Source organism: Pelobates fuscus, chromosome 6 (genome assembly GCF_036172605.1).
Source record: "Pelobates fuscus isolate aPelFus1 chromosome 6, aPelFus1.pri, whole genome shotgun sequence".
NCBI classification, from domain to species: domain Eukaryota; kingdom Metazoa; phylum Chordata; class Amphibia; order Anura; family Pelobatidae; genus Pelobates; species Pelobates fuscus.
In genome coordinates, this window is record NC_086322.1 from 68,542,502 (window position 1) to 68,561,869 (window position 19,368).

Sequence of the window (19,368 nt, forward strand, 5' to 3'; positions counted from 1 at the left end):
CCTAAACCCCTCTGCAAAATTATATACTACACTTTGACTGCAGCTGCCACATTCTTAGCTTGGAATTGGACGTCTAAAATGATCCCCTCAGAGGCGGAACTACTGGCAAGATTACAACCAATGTTAACTATGAGCAAATTGCCGCTACCCAACTACACCTTGTTCCAAATTATTATGCAAATTCTATTTAAGTGTCACAAAGATTAAATATTTTGTTTTGTTTTTCAGTTTAACTCATGGATGACATTGTGTCTCAGGGCTCTTTTAGTCAATCTTTATTTTATTTGTGCATATAGAGGACAAACACGTTTGCACTGCCACAACAGCTGGTGCAGACAATTATGCAGTCATAGTTTACCATTGGTTGGCATTTAGAAACTTTGCACATTTTTTTTTTTTTTTGAGTATCAGAGTATGGAACACGTTAAATATTAAACAATAAGTATAACCAGGCTGAACAACGTCTCGCTCATAAGTGTTAAAGAGACTTGCCAGGTTAACATGCAACATATAAATCTAGACCTGCTGATCGAATATAGTAGGTGCTAAATAATAGGCTAGGTCAACATGCTGGATATAAACATATATGTGAAACACGAAATCTTATATACCGTGCATTTCCACTGGGATTATCCATTAGGCAAAATATCATACCCGCAATATGAATGGGTCAAAAACAAGTGTTTAAGGGATGCGGTACTGCAATGGAATACAATAAACAAGCATGTAATCTTAAGGCTGGAACTGTTTATGCGTAGATATTGCGCAGATAAAAGTCAGCGGGCGCTGTAACCACTGGGACCCAGTTATCAAGGCCCTTGTACATTCGAGCATTTTGGCACGAGGCTGCAGGTAATTAGTTAGTTCATACGAGGCTCTCACTATTGTGGAAGTCCAGTGTGCGTGCCCAGGAGGTCCTAGGTCATTATTTTGCAGATTTGGGCTCACGTGCGGGTACTGGTCATCGGCTGAAGTAGTTAGCGGTCGGCACCTATGAATCAGGCTGTCCCTTGTGTAGCGGCTCTTCACCCAATTCCCTGTCTGGGCTCTGCTCGGGACTGGTTGCGGGATCTAACTGGGGAAGCGCTGCTGCAATTCGAGTGTGCTGCATATCTCCACCTCCAGCCCCTTTCCGAGTCGGTGATAGCTGCAGTGAGGTAGTGCGCAGAGGTAGCGGCCCGTTGGGAGCGAGGCAACCATGCCCTCCAGCCCCGGGCCGGTGATGAGGCCGACATCTTCTTGCCACGGACCCGACAGTCCGGATGGGCCGGGTCCCTCCCGGGTGGGGAGTAGCGGTGGGTTCCGATGGTGCGTCGACGCCAATGGCGGTGAACCCTCCGTCTATGTGGGCGATGTCTCAGGGTCGAGCCCTTGGTGGCCCTCAGCCCAGGTAGGCCAGTGGCCGAAGCGACTAGGCCCAAGGGGGTCTCCTGCGCTCCCTGGTTTGCACCCCTCCGCGCCTTCGCACGTGGTTGGGGCTGCAGCTGTTCTACCCGGTGCCCCAGAGCTCTCCAGAAGTGCCTAAAGTGCTCATCAATTCGTTGTAGGAGTCGCTCTATGGGGCAACAAGGGAACAGTTCTGATTGCACGCTGGTATCGTTTTGAGGGTAAGTCGCCACCGCCATCTTAATTCAGGTTGCTTTGCTCCGAGTGTGTTAGCGGTGAGGCCTGTAGATCATTTCTGGGCCTCAGTGTGGATTATAAGGTAAGTGCAGTGGTGGCCCCTTGTAATAGTCCAGTGGGGACCGGGATAACCCCCGCCGGTCCAAGGGGGGGGGGGGGGTAGGAGCAGTTCCAAACGTTTGTGTTGCTTGTGAGCAGGGAGATCGGCCGCCTCTCCTCCGCTCCGTTATAGCAGGTTGCAGTAGTGGATCGCCGGTTCCCGGTGGGTATTAGGCTTTGCTTAGGCTTTAGGTCGCTTTGCTGGATCCCCCTCAGTATTGTGGTTCTCGTTATTGTGTTAAAGTCACTTGTTTACCGGGGTTAAAGACTTAAATTCAGCCCAATTTGCAGGAGCTCAGGACATACACGTCTGCTCTGCTTGATGGCTAGGCTCCGCCCCCCCTCAGGGCTCTTTTGATCACTGAAAACAATCTCGGACACCTATGATAATTAGATTGCCAGGTGAGCCCAATCTAAGGAAAAACTACTAAAGGAGGGTGTTCCACATTATTAAGCAGAGCACCATTTTCATGCAATATGGGGAAGAAAAAGGATCTCTCTGCTGCCGAAAGAGTGAAATAGTTCAATGCCTTGGAGGAGGTATGAAAACATTAGATATTTCACGAAAACTTAAGCGTGATCATTGCACTATTCAGAGATTTGTGGCTGATTCAGAGAACAGACGGGTTCGTGCACATAAAGGCACATTGAGGAAGATTTCTGCCAGAACCATGCATCGGATCAAGAGAGCAGCTGCTAAAATACCATTACATAGCAGCAAACAGATATTTGAAGCTGCTTGTGCCTCTGGAGTCCCACGGACATCAAGGTGTAGAGTCCTCCACAGTCTTGCAACAGTGCATAAACCTTCTATTCGGCCACACTAACCAATGCTCAGAAGCAGAAACGGCTGTATTGGGCAGAAAAATACATAAAGACTAATTTTCGAACAGTCCTGTTCACTGATGAGCGCCGTGCAACCCTGGATGGTCCAGATGGGTGGAGTAGTGGATGGTTGGTGGACGACCACCCTGTTACAACAAGGCTGCGACATCAGCAAGGCGGTGGTGGAGTCATGTTTTGGGCCAGAATCATGGGAAGAGAGCTGGTCGGCCCCTTTAGGGTCCCCAAAGGTGCAAAAATTACCTCTGCAAAGTATGTGGAGTTTATGACTGACCACTTTCTTCCCTGGTACAGAAGGAAGAATGATGCCTTCTGTAATAAAATCTTCATGCATGACAATGCACCATCTCATGCTGCATAGAATACCTCTGCATCAATGGTTGCTATGGGGATAAAAGGAGAGAAAGTCATGGTGTGGCCTCCATCCCCCCCTGACCTCAATCCTATTGAGAAACTTTGGAGCATCCTCAAGCAAAAGATCTATGAGGGTGGGAGGCAGTTTACATCCAAACAGCAGCTCTGGGAGGCTATTCTGACATCTTGCAAACAAATTCAAGCAGAAACTGTCCAAAAACTCACATGTTCAATGGATGCAAGACTTGTGAAGCTGCTATCAAATAAGGGGTCCTATGTTAAACTGTAACGTGACCTGTTCAAATGTTTAAAAAGTTAAAATGTTGTTATAAGTTTGATTGAAATAGCTTTTGATTTCAGCAAATATGCTGCAAACACAACAAATGACAATTTACAGTTCTTTACAACCTATAACGTGTTTTGAAACATACTGTGCGTAATAATTTGGAACAGTGCATTGTAAGTTTTTTATGTTTTAAAAAAAATACTGTTATCATTAGGAAGTTTGTTCAATAAAATGTGAATTGTACTCTTAATAGTTGATAACATGAGAATTATGCTGACTGTTATTTACATCAATTATTTAGGTAAATGAGAAAAATATAATTTGCTTAATAATTTGGAACAGGGTGTGCACATAGGGAAAGCTTCCAGAGAGGCTAATCAATTATGGACATCATATAGGACAGAACACAATACAGACAAACAATCTTAGTATCAAATTGAACTGCACAGCAATAAATTGATAAGTAATCAGTAAACAGAAAATTGAGATAAGGGAAATCTGTGTAATTTCTTCTCCCAGGGAATACTGGATTGAGACAAAAAAAAAGACCACGTCAGACCCATGATTTCCATCTCTGCGGGAGATGTGGGGAGAGTTTTGAACTGAGAACCAATAAGACAGAATTTACTTTACTTTGTCTATGTTAATGTATTGTATTACTTTGATTTCTATTATTGATGTTCTTGAAACAAACACTTGATCTTGATAAGTACGTGGATACAGTGGGCAAATGGCTCTGGTATCATACTGCAGTTATCACTTCAATCCTACGATTGCTAGATGATTTTTGAACTTCTGAACGAAAAAATTTATTAACCAACTCTTTATGTTACTCAACCAGTGCTGGCTCACACTGTTAATGTATAGACTGGTAAATGGATATTTAAAAGTCTGATTCTCTAATTGTAGGAGTTCGCCCTGCTTGTGTGAACTGCAACTGTACCAATATATGAAAATACCTATTTCAAAATATTTGTGGGTGTCCTGATAAATTATCCCTTCGCAACATATTTGAGAGTATTTACATCTTATTCAATTAGCACTATATTTTCTTTAGATAAATTTAAAAATGCCTGGTAGAAAACAGTATTTTTTGTAAACAGAAATCCTGAATATATTTATATTGATGATTCCAATGCTATTTAAACTTTTTTTTTTTTAAGCTTCACAGATCACGCGTTATAAATGTTATCTACAAAAGAGGGAGCAACAAAATCATGTTTTCTATTATTTTGACAACCAAACAGTCTTTTTTTTAATTGATGCCTGGATGCACATATAATCACATTTGTTAATTTATGTTGTTAACTAACAGAGTGCCGTATCTGAGCAAAGCACCAGCTATTAAATACTCATCTGATACTCAAAGAATTAAAATAAATTGAAAAATAATGAATGCCTTTACATAGTCAACTAGTTTTTGTATATTTTGTATTTTTCTGATCAAGTGAAAAATCCATATGAAACTGAGCATGAAAGAAATAAGATTTGAAGGTGACATTACCCTGCAGACCACGGAAAACATCTATAGATGAGGAATGAAACAAGCATTGATGCAGAAAAACACAGCACGTCTCTTTTTTTAGACATCGATAAATTTCATTTTGGTTCTTTCTGATACATGAATGGATCTCATATGCTTTAAACCCATTTACGGCCAAGTTTCCCCCAAAAAATAAAGAACAAACCATAATTTATTCTAAACATAGGATGCGTAGTAAGCACAGAAAATTAATTTGGTGTATGGATTGCAGTTTAGGAATGTTAGAAAAAGTCTACTGTCCTGCTTTTTATAAACATCTGTTACCAACGTTTTGCTCAGCCCTTTGCAGAAATATTTGGAGATGTAAAGTATTCGGGATTATACAGTAATCTCGATAACAGATGTCTAACACACAGCAGGTATGACAATGTCATAAAAATACAAATGTTCATGTCTTGGTAGTATGTGTTGGTATGGAAATATGCTGGGATTAGTGGGAAGGAAAGATACAACAATTCCAGCACAATATCAATATTATATCTGAATTGCAAAATGCCACACATGATAAATATTATCGCTTGTCGCTTGAAAACAGACATCTGTCAATTCTGTGTGATGTTAGCCACTTAACTCGTCCCCTCAGTCTGTCTTCACTGTTATGTGATGTCACTGGTGGAAGATTAGGCTGCTGGGAGACCTTGGCCTCAGTGATGGATTATTATTATTTTTTTTTTTTTTTAAAGAAGTTGTGGGGGGACCAGGTTAGGGTTACTTTAACCAAAATCATTGTTTCCTTAAAACACTGTTTGTTAGTTGTAGTAACACTTCAAGCCTTATAGTTTTCTGTAGAATGAGGAGGTGAGAAGATATCACATCACATACAGTACATCTTGACAATACAAAGAACTGTCCAGAGTGCTGGCGAACAATAAATAACATAATAACAAAACAATGTGTGCAAAGCCGTGCACACAGACACACACTAGACCAACTGCCATATATTCCCAAACCTTATTTGGGTTAAAAATATAGTACAGCCAGCTCCCCAGTTAGCCAAAAATAGAAAAAAAATGCACATTACTAGCATAAAATACATCTAACTTAACTAGTATAAAAATAAAGAATTATTACATCTAAATAACGAATTATCGCAAAAAGTCTCTCTTACATACAGTGAACTGCAGTTGTAATGTATTATACAATTGTATGCGCAATGCCATGTATAATCTCACACACAGCAAGAGAAATACACATGATAATGGAATAGCTAACAAAACAAAATGAAAAGAGAAAATTAAAGCAAAAACATGCAATCAAAGACTGGGATAAGAATAGTGTTATCTTCAGTAGATGAATCAGTAAGAATGCCACCTCAACATTTCAAGCCAATGGTCTCCCTCATGGGATAAATTCCATAACCACCTAGCTAGTACATATATAACGCCAAAAATTGCAAAAGAATGCTCACAGGTCAGGATTGCCACAGCAACCACCCTGGAGTCTCAATTTGGGTCCAAACGCATAAGAGGTTGTCATGTCTAAATGTAAAGCGGGGTGACAGGGTGCATTTGCAAATAGAGAGCTAGGGGTAGAGGAGGCATGTGCAAATAGAGAGTTAGGGGTAGAGGAGGCATATGCAAATAGAGAGTTAGGGGTAGAGGAGGTATGAGCAGGGGGACCTTGTGGGCACTGCAGGATTTCAGTCCTTCACGGCATAGTGTGTTACCAATTGTTTTCTTCGTGACTATGGTACCAGCTGCCTTGAACTCATTAACAAGATCCTCCCATGTAGTTCTGGGCTGATTCCTCACCATTCTCATGATCATTGAAACTCCACAAGGGGAAATCTTGCATGGAGCAGCAGACCAAGGGAGACTGATAGTTATTTTCTGTTTCTTCCATTTGTGAATAATCGCAACAGCTGTTGTCACCTTCTCACCAAGCTGCTTGGCGATGGTCTTGTAGCCCATTCCAGCCTTGTGTGGGTCTACAATCTTGTTCCTGACATCCTTGGACAGCTCTTTGGTCTTGGCCATGGTGGAGAGTTTGGAATTTGATTGATTGCTATTTTTACATTTTCATTTAGGGTCCCCACCCGGGACTCATGGGTGGGGGTCAGGGGAGGACAATAGGTCCCCTCCTTTATCATTTAGGGCCCCCACTTGCCGCTCATAATTTGGGCTGGGGACGATGACAAAAGGTGTCCCCTATTGTCTTTTAGGGCCCCCACCCGCCACTCATGGGTGGGGGCCGGGAGGAGGACAATAGGTCCCCCCTCTATTTTAATTTAGGGACCCCACGCACCACTCATGGGTGAGGGCCGGGGGGGAGGACAATAGGTCCCCCCATTGTCTTTTAGGGCCCCCACCCACCTCTCATGGGTGGGAGCTGGGAGGAGGACAATAGGTCCACCCATTGTCTTTTAGGGCCCCCACCCGACGCTCATGGGTAGGGGCCAAGGGGGACCTTATTTCCCTGTTTAGTTTAAAATCCCTCACTCACAGGGATCGGGAGGACACTATGTCCTCCCCCCCGCTAGTTAAGAGATGACCCACCATGGGGCCATTTATTGGGGGGGGGGGGGGTATTTTTTACAACAGTGAGCTGAAAGACCAATCTTGGGGATAGTGAAAGGAGGCATCACAAGATCATGGAGGAAAGATGAAAATTGTGGGAAATTGCTCTGACCACAGGAAAAATACATAAGACAAAATAGTCCCTACTTTTTCTTATGTTTTAAAGAAAACTAGAGCAGACTGGAAGAAATGAAGAAAAGATCCTGAGAGAGGAAGAGAAGAGGAAGTGATTAGGGACAGGTAAGTTCGGCATGACAGTGTCACTTTAAGAGAGAGCTTCTAATCTCAGCTTGTTACCTGTATAAAATACACCTGGGAGCCAGAAATCTTGCTGATTGATAGGGGATCAACTACTTATTTCACTCATTGACATGCAAAACAATTTATAACTTTTTTGACATGCGTTTTTCTGGATTTTTTTTTTTTTTTATTCTGTCTCTCACTGTTAAAATACACCTACCATTAAAATTATAGACTGATCATTACTTTGTCAGTGGGCAAATGTTCAAAATCAGCACGAGATCAAATACTTTTTTCCCTCACTGTATGTACTCCAAGGACACTCCAGGCACTACACCTCCCCCTTTAGTTTTACCTGCTTCTCTACAGGATGACCTAAACAACCCATTGAATTGTATCAGTACCTGACAAGTGCTGAATACTTTCTTGTTTTTAAAAATTTGCAATGCAACTGTGCAATCCACAAATCTGCAGCAACTGTATAATGCTTTGAACATCAAAATAATTTAGTCTTTCCTTGGGATGCAATGGGGTCCTATCAAGTATTAGAAAGGTATGACCAAGAGTCCAATAAGTGTAAAACATCTGATTGTTTGTTTGTTTGTTTATATTTCTAAATTGTACAACTCATTCAGAAATATTTAGACCCAAAACAGTAACAATATAGCAGAGACTTTACAAACCACAATTCTAAATAAAGTCCTTTATCAAACAATGTGACCCTTGATATAGGGGTGATTCATAATATATTGGGGACCAGGGCCGGCCCGTCCACAGACCACTGTGGAGCCATGGCTCCAGACGGCACTCTGACAGGGACGGCATTTTGACGCCCCTGTCATCATCTAACACAGGAGTTCCCAACCCGTTGTGGCAGTGCAGCTGCACCGCATGGGTTGGGAACCTCTGTGGTGGTCCATTGGGTGGCCCATGCCCTTAAGGCCACCCGATGGACATTCGCAGCCTCTCACTTCCTCCCGGCTCACACACCAAGCCTGAGCCGCGCGGGAGGAGGGAGCCGCGAGGATGGGGCTGGACCAGGAGAGCAGGCCCCCAACTCCCACCAGCCACAGCCAGAAGAAGGTAAGAAACTGCTGAGTGGCTTAAATTGTTTAATGTGTGTATCTGGGTTTGTGTGTATGTATCAGTGTTGTGTGTGTGCATCTGTGTGTATGTGTATAGTGTGTGTGTTTGTATCTGTGTGTTTGTATTTGTGTAATGTATGCATAGTGTGTGTGTGTGTACTGTGTGTGTGTCTTGTATATGTAGTGTGTATATCTGCTGTATATGTGTAGTGTGTATCTGTGTGTTTGTATGTGTGTGTAGTGTGTGTACCTGTTTGTAGTGTGTATCTGTATTTGTGTAATGTGTGCATCTGTGTGTGTGTAGTGTGTATATCTGTATGTGTCAGTGTCTGCATGTGTATGTGTGTCAGTGTGTATGGCTGTGTATCTGCGATCGTAAGAGTGCGTGTATACATCTGAAAGCCTGTCAATATCTGCATGTGTGTCAGTGTTTGATACATACTGACACACATGCAGATGCACAGACACACATACAGTTGCACAGACACACTGATACACATGCAGATATAAAGGCACACACACAGACACACGCTACATCATCAGCACACACACAGACACACACTACATCCCCAGCACAGACACATACTACATCACCAGCACACACAGAGACACACACTACATTCCCAGCACACACACAGACACATACTACATCCCCAGCACTCACACAGACACACAATACATCCCCAGCACTCACACAGACACACAATACATCCCAGACACTCAGACACATACTACATCACCAGTACACACACAGACACGCACTTCTTCCACAGCAAACACACAGACACCTATCATCCCCAGCACACAGTTAGACACACACTTCATCCCCGGTACGCACACAGACACGTTTTATCCCCAGCACACACACATAGAGACACTACCATTGCTGAAACATATATGTTTTCTTTTTTGGGGGGAGGTGGGGGGTGGGGGGCGGGGTTAGGCATTTCATCCTTGGAACCAGGCAACACAATGTCTTGGACCTGCCCTGTTGGGGACATTGGTACAGATAGTGATCTGAGAAGTGTACATGATGGAAGTGTGGGCGATTGTCTGTTTAGCAAACCTTCCTCATCCACGACAGTGGTAACGTTAAATAAGGGTAATAAAACTTCTGTCCAGCTAGCATGGAATTCAAAAATGATCGGTGGAACCGTAGCTTCTATACCCTGATAGAGCAGTGCATATTAAAAAAAAAAAAAACTAAACAAATTATGACAGATACCTTATAACCTCCATTGTTCTAATACAAAAACAACTTTAAAAAAAATCTAATGGCATTTAAACAATTTAGATCGACTCCCGGAGCCTTTGGCTAATGTAACAAACTGACATCCTTAGACAGATGGTACAGAAATCATGAGAGCATTGTTTCAGAAACGTCCATCATAATGCATTAATAAGTCAGTACACCAACTGTAACATTTTAAATGATGTTAACTTAATATGTATTCTATTTCCTTTAAAATGCAGCATCTCGGAATATATTAATTATAATAAATGTGTTATCATAAGTGTACCAATCCAAGAGTGTATTGACAACTCAATTGTAGGAAACACATAATTTCAGTATGCAATACAATAGAAAAAACAACTTTATTGGCATGAGAAATAAAGTATTTATTGCCCAAGTAAGACTATTTAAAAATAGGGATATTAAAATAATTCCTGAGTTTTTGCATATTATAGTCTATTTATTGCATGTAATGTTCTGTATGCAATGGATGTGTGGAACAGACAGTGTGCACCTGCTCGGCAGAGAAATGCAGTTATCAAATTGCTTCATTTATGTTTTTCTAATAAAGACAAGGCTAACTTTGACAATGCAATTTCCCTTTCTCTTCTTTTTGTTGTCTTGTGGTAAGTCGGAGTTAGTCTGAAATTTTCATGTTTGCTTCCTTATCTGTCACTTACCCAATCAGGGCCTCAGTTTGACTTATCCATCAACAGATGTCATGTTCATCTTGCACACCTATTACCTGTCCAGTTCATCGGATATCTTCTCCTCAAAGACTGTGCACAACCTCCAGAATCCATAACAGTGTATTGCCTTACTTAGATTTTTATATGTACTATTTTTATACCTCATATATCATTAGTGGAAGCACTTGGAAGCAGACTAGCTCTCCAGGACTCTTGCTACTTCACCTAAGAACTATTATGGGGACATACTGATAATGGATGAGGAAATCTCCTAAGCCCTGGTTCCTATACACATGCCCTGTTTACTGGTAATAGACCTGGAAGATTTCCAGCCCTCCTAGTAGTAATAGTGCCCATATCATGCCATACATTTACTTAAATGCTCATCATACAGTAACGATTATTTTTGTAGAATTTAAGAAAATTGCAAATGATATGCAAAAATAGCAGAACTGAGAGTTGGAAGCATTTATATTTTTCCATTTGTTTTACAATTTGCAATTCCATTTGTCAATTCTTCACAGTCCTGACTCCACAGTTTATTGAATAACGTTTCTGACAACTTCATTTGAATTTAGAATAGCTTGGTAAGTTCTATAATTTAGCAATTTAACATGAGGCATACATTTGCACCACTAAGATTTAGTTAATTGATTACCTACCTCAAAACTCACAGATCCGTTGTGGTCTGTGTCAAAAGCATTAAACAGAAAATGTGCGTAAGTCGAAGCATCTATAATTGAAATAACAAAATAAAATATTGCAAATTAGATTTTTGACGTATTTATGTCACAGTAACATTTTACTTGTTCTGGAACATTTAGGAATCAAGACAAAATGATAATATAGTAATTCAATAGATTGAGTTTGATTTAATTTGTTTGAATCAGCACCAGAATTTCTGTTCTGTTGGGAAACCTTTTTAAAAGTTTTCAAAATGATTGTAATCATTTCAGAAGCTTAATGAATAATATTAATTCAAGGCCATTAAGTCTATCATGAGACCTGCTTGTATATTCAATGGTCTGCTATAATATCCACCTAATTTATCGTGATGGTGATAAATCACACGCATGTTTAAGAATTATTACATTAAACAAAAACAAGATAAGAGAACCAAAGGATAAAATGTTCATTACAACACTAACTCGAATCTATATATAAAATTAGTGTATTATAAATACCGTAGATCTATATTAAAAAATATTGTGTATTGCACTCCTAAAGGAACATTAAAATAATCATTTTTATAGGAATACAGCAGTCTCCATGAATGAAAAGCACATTTCTTAAAGATACTGAAATTTCTTAAATATACAGAATTTACTAATATTTGCTAATGTTAATGCAAGAGGATATATAAAAAAAAACTCTTTCAAATTAAAGTTGCTCTAAATCAGCTCACACTTTATGCTGATCTCAGAGAGTATTTGTAACTTGCTGCCTAATCCTGCCCTTATTCTAGCACTCATACTTCATTGGGGGCTAGGGAGAAAGAGGCCGAGTGGATTTGTTAATTAAACATTGAATTATTGTGAATTGAAAGCATAATTGCAAACTTTGGGACACAAAAGTTAAACTCAAAAATTCTCCAAATCAACTTTAATCACAGCGTTACTATTTTTGTCTAAATTCTGTGATTTGGTTTCTCAAGTTACTATGATTCTGTGTTTAGTGCATAAATCCCAACATCCTTCTATCCATCCAGATCATATAGAAAGAGAATAATTTAATGGTGAAAGTATTTTGACTCCTTTAAATCTTGGGTAGGCCAGGATATGTATTTTCCGTAAGATGGATATATCATACACAAATATACACAAAATGAAAATATTCTAGCACATTATTCAAAAACTGTATTACAAATAAATAAATAAAAATTCACAGACAAATCATTTCACCTTTAGTGATAACATCTCCTTAAGTAAAGATTTTACAATTTATCATAATGATACATTATGTATTTTATTGCGTAAAGGACCACTATAGTGCCAGGAAAACAAACTCGTTTTCCTGGCACTATAGTATTAATAGGTCCCCCCCACCTTTATGGCCCCCCTCCCGCCATGCTCTAGGAGGAGGAAGGGGTTAATATCTTACCTTTCTCCAGCGCCGGGCTCCCTCGGTGCTGGGAACTCTCCTCCCTCTTCCGCTGAATGCACATGTGCGGCAAGAGCCGTGCGCGCATTCAGTAAGTCCATAGGAAAGCATTCTCAATGCTTTCCTATGGACACTGGCGTCTTCTCACTGTGAAAATCACAGTGAGATGCGCAGAAGCGCCTCTAGCGGCTGTCAATGAGACAGCCACTAGAGACTGGAGTAACCCAAATGTAAACATAGCAGTTTCTCTGAAACTGCTATGTTTACAGCAGGCAGGGTGAACCCTAGATGGACCTGGCACTCAGACCACTTCATTGAGCTGAAGTGGTCTGGGTGCCTATAGAGGTCCTTTAAGGAGCGTTTAGTAGACTTACAAATTAATTACTTACTCCATCTCCAGGACTGTCACAGCCTTCATTATTCATGGTTCGTAGGTTCTACGCTAGTATAACACCCATCATTCCTTTCCATCTACCTCCTTCTTTACCACCACTGAAATCCTGATTTAACCTCTTCATGCATTCCTTGGCCAAAGCAATTTCTGCAGTTACTGTGAAGCTAAACTATTGAATTGTCTGTAAAAAGGTTCTCCTGCTTGTCTGTCTCTCAATTTTCAGGATAGACCTATATGCTTAGCATTGATTGACAGGGAATGGGAGATTTAGTGTATAGTTTTTTTTTTAAAGTGTATTAATTTGCCTGGAATTGAAAATTTTGATAATTTGTTTTTTTTTTTACAGGAAAGTGATTTACTGCTTTTAGTGTATATTTGGCATGGTTATTTTATTTGCATCTTTTCTTCAATATACTCTGTCTTCACTGTTATTAAATGGAAAATAATTTTTTTGTAGAGTTATTATATTTTCCATAAACAGTAGATAACACACATAATTCCAGACCACAATTACAAGACTGATGCATTTAAGTAAACTTTATTATGAGCAAAGTTGTATTACATGTTCTTGAAATTTCTCAGATGGTGGCCTTCTATCCTACAGCCAGAAGATGGGGACAGAGAGCATTCATAACCAAATCCTGAGAGAATGATATTTAAAAAAAACATCAATGTCTTATCCTTGAACTTGATATTATAGACCAATACTGTGATTCAATTTTCATGTCACGTAAATTAAAAACTTAAAAAATATTTTGATGTTTATGCAAATATCAATTGAGCGGTTTCACTCAGAGATAGGTAACCTACTGTGTTCTGTAAGTTACAAGATCCTTAAACAGGGTATTTGGAAAGAAGATGAGACACAGCAGCGTTGAAAAATTTATTTCTCACAACTTTCCCATAATGCAATGTGATATATGCAAATATGCATAGACAGCAAAGTCATTATCTTTGCAGTTTTCCTTCCCACTTTCCAGTGGGTTAACTATATAATGACCCACTTTTTTTTTTAAGATCGGTTTTAATGCCAATGTATAGGTAGCAATTAAACACACAATTCTCATACACCAGTGTATGTTGAAGACATGTTACACATGTATGACTCTTTGAAGCACACATCGTAGCGTGTACATCTCGTAGCAGATGTGAGAGTAAATAAAAACAAAATAAAAATAGACAACCTAATGTTGTAAGTCAATACCCAATTTTACACTCAACGCATCCCCCAGCGCAAAGAAAGCGCTGTTAAGCATATATTTTCTACATTTACAAAATCTACAATCAGTTTTCTTTCAAAAAGCCTGAAGAACATGATATGCATATTGTCAAGAAATCAACACTGTGAAAAGGGCCAAAGTTGTTACTGCGTAACATCTGCTGCCTGCATGATTTACATATTTCCGCTTGAGTTAACTCCATTACAGACAAGCAGCCATTTCATATCAGTGTTGAGCTATGCTAAAGCACTGGCAAACAGGCCCTTATGTTTTGCAAACATGTTGTAGGATGTATAAGTACACAAAATGGTTCCCGGAGGACGAACATTCTGGCATTGAATTTGTTGCATTCCAAGTGTGGGGTTTGTGAATACGCTGTTTTACATACCTCCTTGTGGAAAGAACTGTGCATAAATATCTTTAAAGGTTTCTTCAGTAACAATACCGCTCGGACATTCCTAAAGAGAAACATATAAAATGTTGACGTTTATTAGTGTATGAAGGTATATGAGCATAAATAAAAAAAAGTCTGAAATGTAAAAACAATTATTGTAGTAAGGAGGATTTCATTTACATCAAGGCTCAGATTAAAGATTAGGAAGCGGATAAAATATATTTATTGTTGAAAATGTATTTACGAGAACATGGGTGGCTCTGGCGCTCATCCAAAGAGGTGCTTAAGATTCTGGGGAGGTTGCCACACCCCACAGATATCAAAACACAATTGCAAAAATAAAGAAACAAGCACCCTTAACCCCTTAACGCCGTTACGGCGTTCTATGCCGTCCCAGCTTTAAAGGGCTTTAAAGCCATTGCAGCGGCATAAAACGCCGTAACGGCTTAAGCCCACTGGAGATCGGAGGTACTTACCTCCACCGCGATCCTCTTCTGGAGGGCTGCCTCACAGCCCATGCAGCCCTCCCCCGGCAAATGAGGCCCCCTATAGCTGGCTGTGGATCTGCCAGCAGGGGGGCTGTCTAAAATATCATACAGTCCCCCTGCTGGTAGGTAGTGTAAAAAAAAAAAAAAAATTAAACATGTTTAGAATTAAATTAAAAGTATTTATATATATATATATATATATAATATATGTACATATATATTATATATATATATATATATATATATATATATATATATATATAATATATACATATTAAATATATGTAACGTCATACAAAGTGTATTTTAATATTAATATTAATATATAAATTAATATTAAAATACACTTAGAATGATGTTACATATATATAATATATATATACACTTATATGATATATACGTATAATTACAATAATAAATAAATAAAATAATTTTAAAAAAATATATTGAAACAAAATTTAATATAAATTATATATTCATATGTAATTTCATTTTTACTGTATTTTGTTATTAATATATATATATTGGTAACAAAATACACATGACATTCTATATATATCTATCTATATATAAAATACAAATAACCGCAAATATATATATATAGATAAATACATATAATTACATAAAAGATTACATTAGTATACACGTAGAATTTAAATACCTATAAATGCATATATATTAAAATTCTACATGTATATTTAAATACTATTTTAACATAATTATGTGATTTTATTAATTAAAATTTGATTGACATGCCTGAGAACACAGGGAGAAAGTGCAGAGAATTTAATTCGCAAGCACTATATTTGACCCTGTAACTCTCCAAGACACCATAAAACGTGTACATAAGGGGTACTGTTTTACTTGGGAGACTTTGCTGGACTCAAATATTAGTGTTTCAAACTGGTAAATTGTATTACAATGATGATATTTTAAGTAATAGTGACTTTTTTGCATTTTTTACAAACAAACGGCACTTTTATGGACGATATTATTGTTGTAATATGTTTTATTGTTTTAAAACACTAATATTTGTGTTTAGTGAAGTCTCCTGAGAATAATAGTACTCCCCATGTACAGGTTTTATGGTGTTTTGGAAAGTTAGAGAGTCACATATAAGGCTTGCATTTCATTTTTTTTACATTGAAATTTGCCAGATTAGTTATGTTGCCTTTGAGAGTGTATAGTAGCCCAATAATGAGAATTATCCCCATGAGGGCATACCATTTGCAAAAGTAGACAACCCGAGGTATTGCAAGTGGGTTATGTCCAGTCTTTCTTAGTAGCCACTTAGTCACAAACACTGGCTAAATATTTGTTTTTTGCTTTTTTCACACAAAAACAAATATGAACGCTAACTTTGGCCAGTGTTTGTGACTAAGTGGCTGCTATAAAAAGACTAAACATACCCCACTTTCAATACCTTGGCTTGTCTACTTTTTCAAATGGTAGGACATCATGGGGGTAATTCTCATTCCTGGGCTACCACACCGTCTCAAAGGTAACATTACTAATCTGGCAAATTTCAATTTGAAAATTGAACTTTCTATATTTGACCCTGTAACTTTCCAAAACACCATAAAACCTGTTAATGGGGGGTACTGTTGTACTGCTGATAATAAATTATGTTTCATATATAAATATTTCATATGAAATGAAAGCCCTGCATTTAATATGAAAGAGGAGAATTACGGTTGAACAGACATATAGCGCAAATTCCAGTTTTTGTTTACGTCTTGTTTTGATCAGAACGTGTACTATTGACTCCGTCCTGAAGGGGTTAAAAATACTGCTTAAGGTAAATTTTATTTGCCCCAAAGGGTTATTATTGTAAAAATATTTACATATTCCATAAACCCTGTTATATAAATCTGGACAATGAGCTAAGAAAAAGCCTGGTAAAATAACACGTGAGTGAACTACCATAAGTAAATACAGATGAGCAATCACCATAAAGATAAAATAAACAATAAAATGTAAGCTATCGCCTAATCGATACTCTTAAACTCTATCCCAGGAATTACAGAACTACAGGCAGCCCGGATTCAATTACACACTTTCTCTCCCGGTAAAGAGTTAAGGAAACAAGTGGCTAGCTATCTCCACAAAAGGAATATCTGCTATTGTAGAGTCCTTATTATATCCAAAAAAAAAGGAAAAGAAAAAGGCTAAAACAGAAATTTCGTAAAAAAAATGTACACTTTTCAAATATATCCTTATTGTAGATGGGATCAGTAACATGCAGTCTGTGTGGTTAACACAATCCAAGAGCTACATAAACTTGCCATATATATATAAATGTATATTAAAGACTTAGAACGTGATATCACAATGCATTTCAGTCCTAGCACAGTCAGCATACACATTGCTGAATGACAAATGTAAAAAGCACAGCTTATAGGAATGGTTGACAGGTAGCAATGCTGGAGGCAGCCAGTTCTAGGAGAGTTAACAACATCAGTATAGATTTCTCCTTTTAATTTTATTTTTCAAAACTTACAAATACACATTTGTTAAATAGAGAGGATAAGTACCATGATATGAACTCACAGTTCCCCTATAAACTGATTGTGGCCTGTACAGCTGCCATTAGAATAGTAAACGCTGGACTTCAACCCCCATAAACAGTTCACATTTCCACATAGTAGACCTGTGCATTTAGTTTGTCTGGAACTGCAATTCATCCGAATTTGGGGAGATCGGCACGTCATTCTAATTCCATAACTCAAAAACACTTTATTCCCAAATTATGTCTAAACCTAACCAGACTACGGATGAGTCATTTTGGTTTATTTGTGATTTGGAGTTCCATGCATGACTCAAAAAAAAAAAAAAAAAAAAGAGATTGATGGGCAAATAAATAAATAAATAAAAGAAGATGATTTAGGGCCAGCACTAAATATTTATTTATTTTATATATTAAGTGAGAAGTGACCAATAGAAGGAAAAAAGAAGAGCAGTAGAAAGTCACCCATAATTATATATTTATACAGCATACATTTAATTTATGTATATTATATAAATATATCAATTTACATGTTTTACTGCTCCTCCTTTTTGTCCCCCTATTGGTTAATTCTTCTCCCTTGATCTGCAAACCAAGTTGCGGGATAATGCGCCTATCTTATTACATATATCATATTATTACTTCACTACTTAAATTGAGCATAAACGTATTTAATTCTATGTATTTTTCAGAATTAAGTCTATTCCATAAAATCTCAGTCATTATTATTTGCACATTAGCAGTGATTACCAGCATCTAGGGGAGCCCATTGACTATACATTTGTCTTAAATCTGCTGAAAATGTAAGCTCCACCACTGCTTTCAAACAGTGCAGCAAGTTTCAATGGGTCATATCATTCCTAAAGTCAGCGGTGTGTGGGGGTTGTGAACTGACTATACCATTTCACTGTTAGCATTACATTTGCATTCCAGAGATTGATAAAGATTATTAAAGCAGTTTTAAATGTTAAATTATTTTTCTTTACACGCTCCCATATATATATATATATATATATATAGCATTAAAAAAAGAACTTTAATATGTAGTGTCCCTTTAATAAATAAAATGTGTACATTTCTTGGTTCTTGGATGGATGCAATTATGTAAGGGAACAGCAATTAGTTCCCTAACCTGTTGTCATCCTCTTTCTATTAATTGAAAGTTGATTTTATAGAGACCCTGCAGCTAAATAATCTCCAATAATACATTTAGAACACAGCACAACCCTAGGAGAAAGATTGCTTCTTCATTACAACTTCCTTGCTCCGCTTCTCCCTCAAATTGTGGAAGATTTGAATGCATTGTCACATTGTATCAGCAAACACTGTTACATTATATACATGCCTCCTATAGGGTTATCCACTAAACATAAAATTGCAGAGAACAAACAATGGAATTTTAGGAAAAAATTTTTAGAAAATGTCTGGAGAATTTTTCACGTTTTGTTAATTTGTTCTACAATTTGTCAATTGCTTACGATACCGATTTTATTTCAGAGACATTCCGGGCACCAACAAAACATGTATGCATGTTATAGCTCCTCACTGAAATAATTAGAAATATTTTTGCATACTTCATTTTATATTACATTTGAAAAGAATATATATATATATTTAGCTACATTCTTCATTTCACTATAACGTAGCCTGCTTTACCTCACTGATTCTAAAATGCTTCCGTCTTGCTATTCTTTTTGAACAGAGTTATATGATATCATAATTCCACCATTTCTGACCCTGCATTCTGACTTATC

The 19,368-nt window shown here is 38.0% G+C and overlaps 1 protein-coding gene across 3 annotated transcripts in view; it reads right to left on the reverse strand.

Annotated features, from left to right (window-relative positions):
• The window catches only part of KCNIP4 (potassium voltage-gated channel interacting protein 4), a 612,263-nt gene that overhangs the window by 67,172 nt on the left and 525,723 nt on the right, over window positions 1-19,368 (reverse strand). For all 3 annotated transcript variants that reach the window (XM_063459894.1, XM_063459892.1, XM_063459893.1), the window contains exons 3-4: window positions 14,615-14,684; window positions 11,175-11,245 (exon numbers count right to left, since the gene is read on the reverse strand). In XM_063459894.1, coding sequence (XP_063315964.1) covers window positions 11,175-11,245; window positions 14,615-14,684 — 141 coding nt within the window. The remainder of the gene's footprint in view (window positions 1-11,174; window positions 11,246-14,614; window positions 14,685-19,368) is intronic.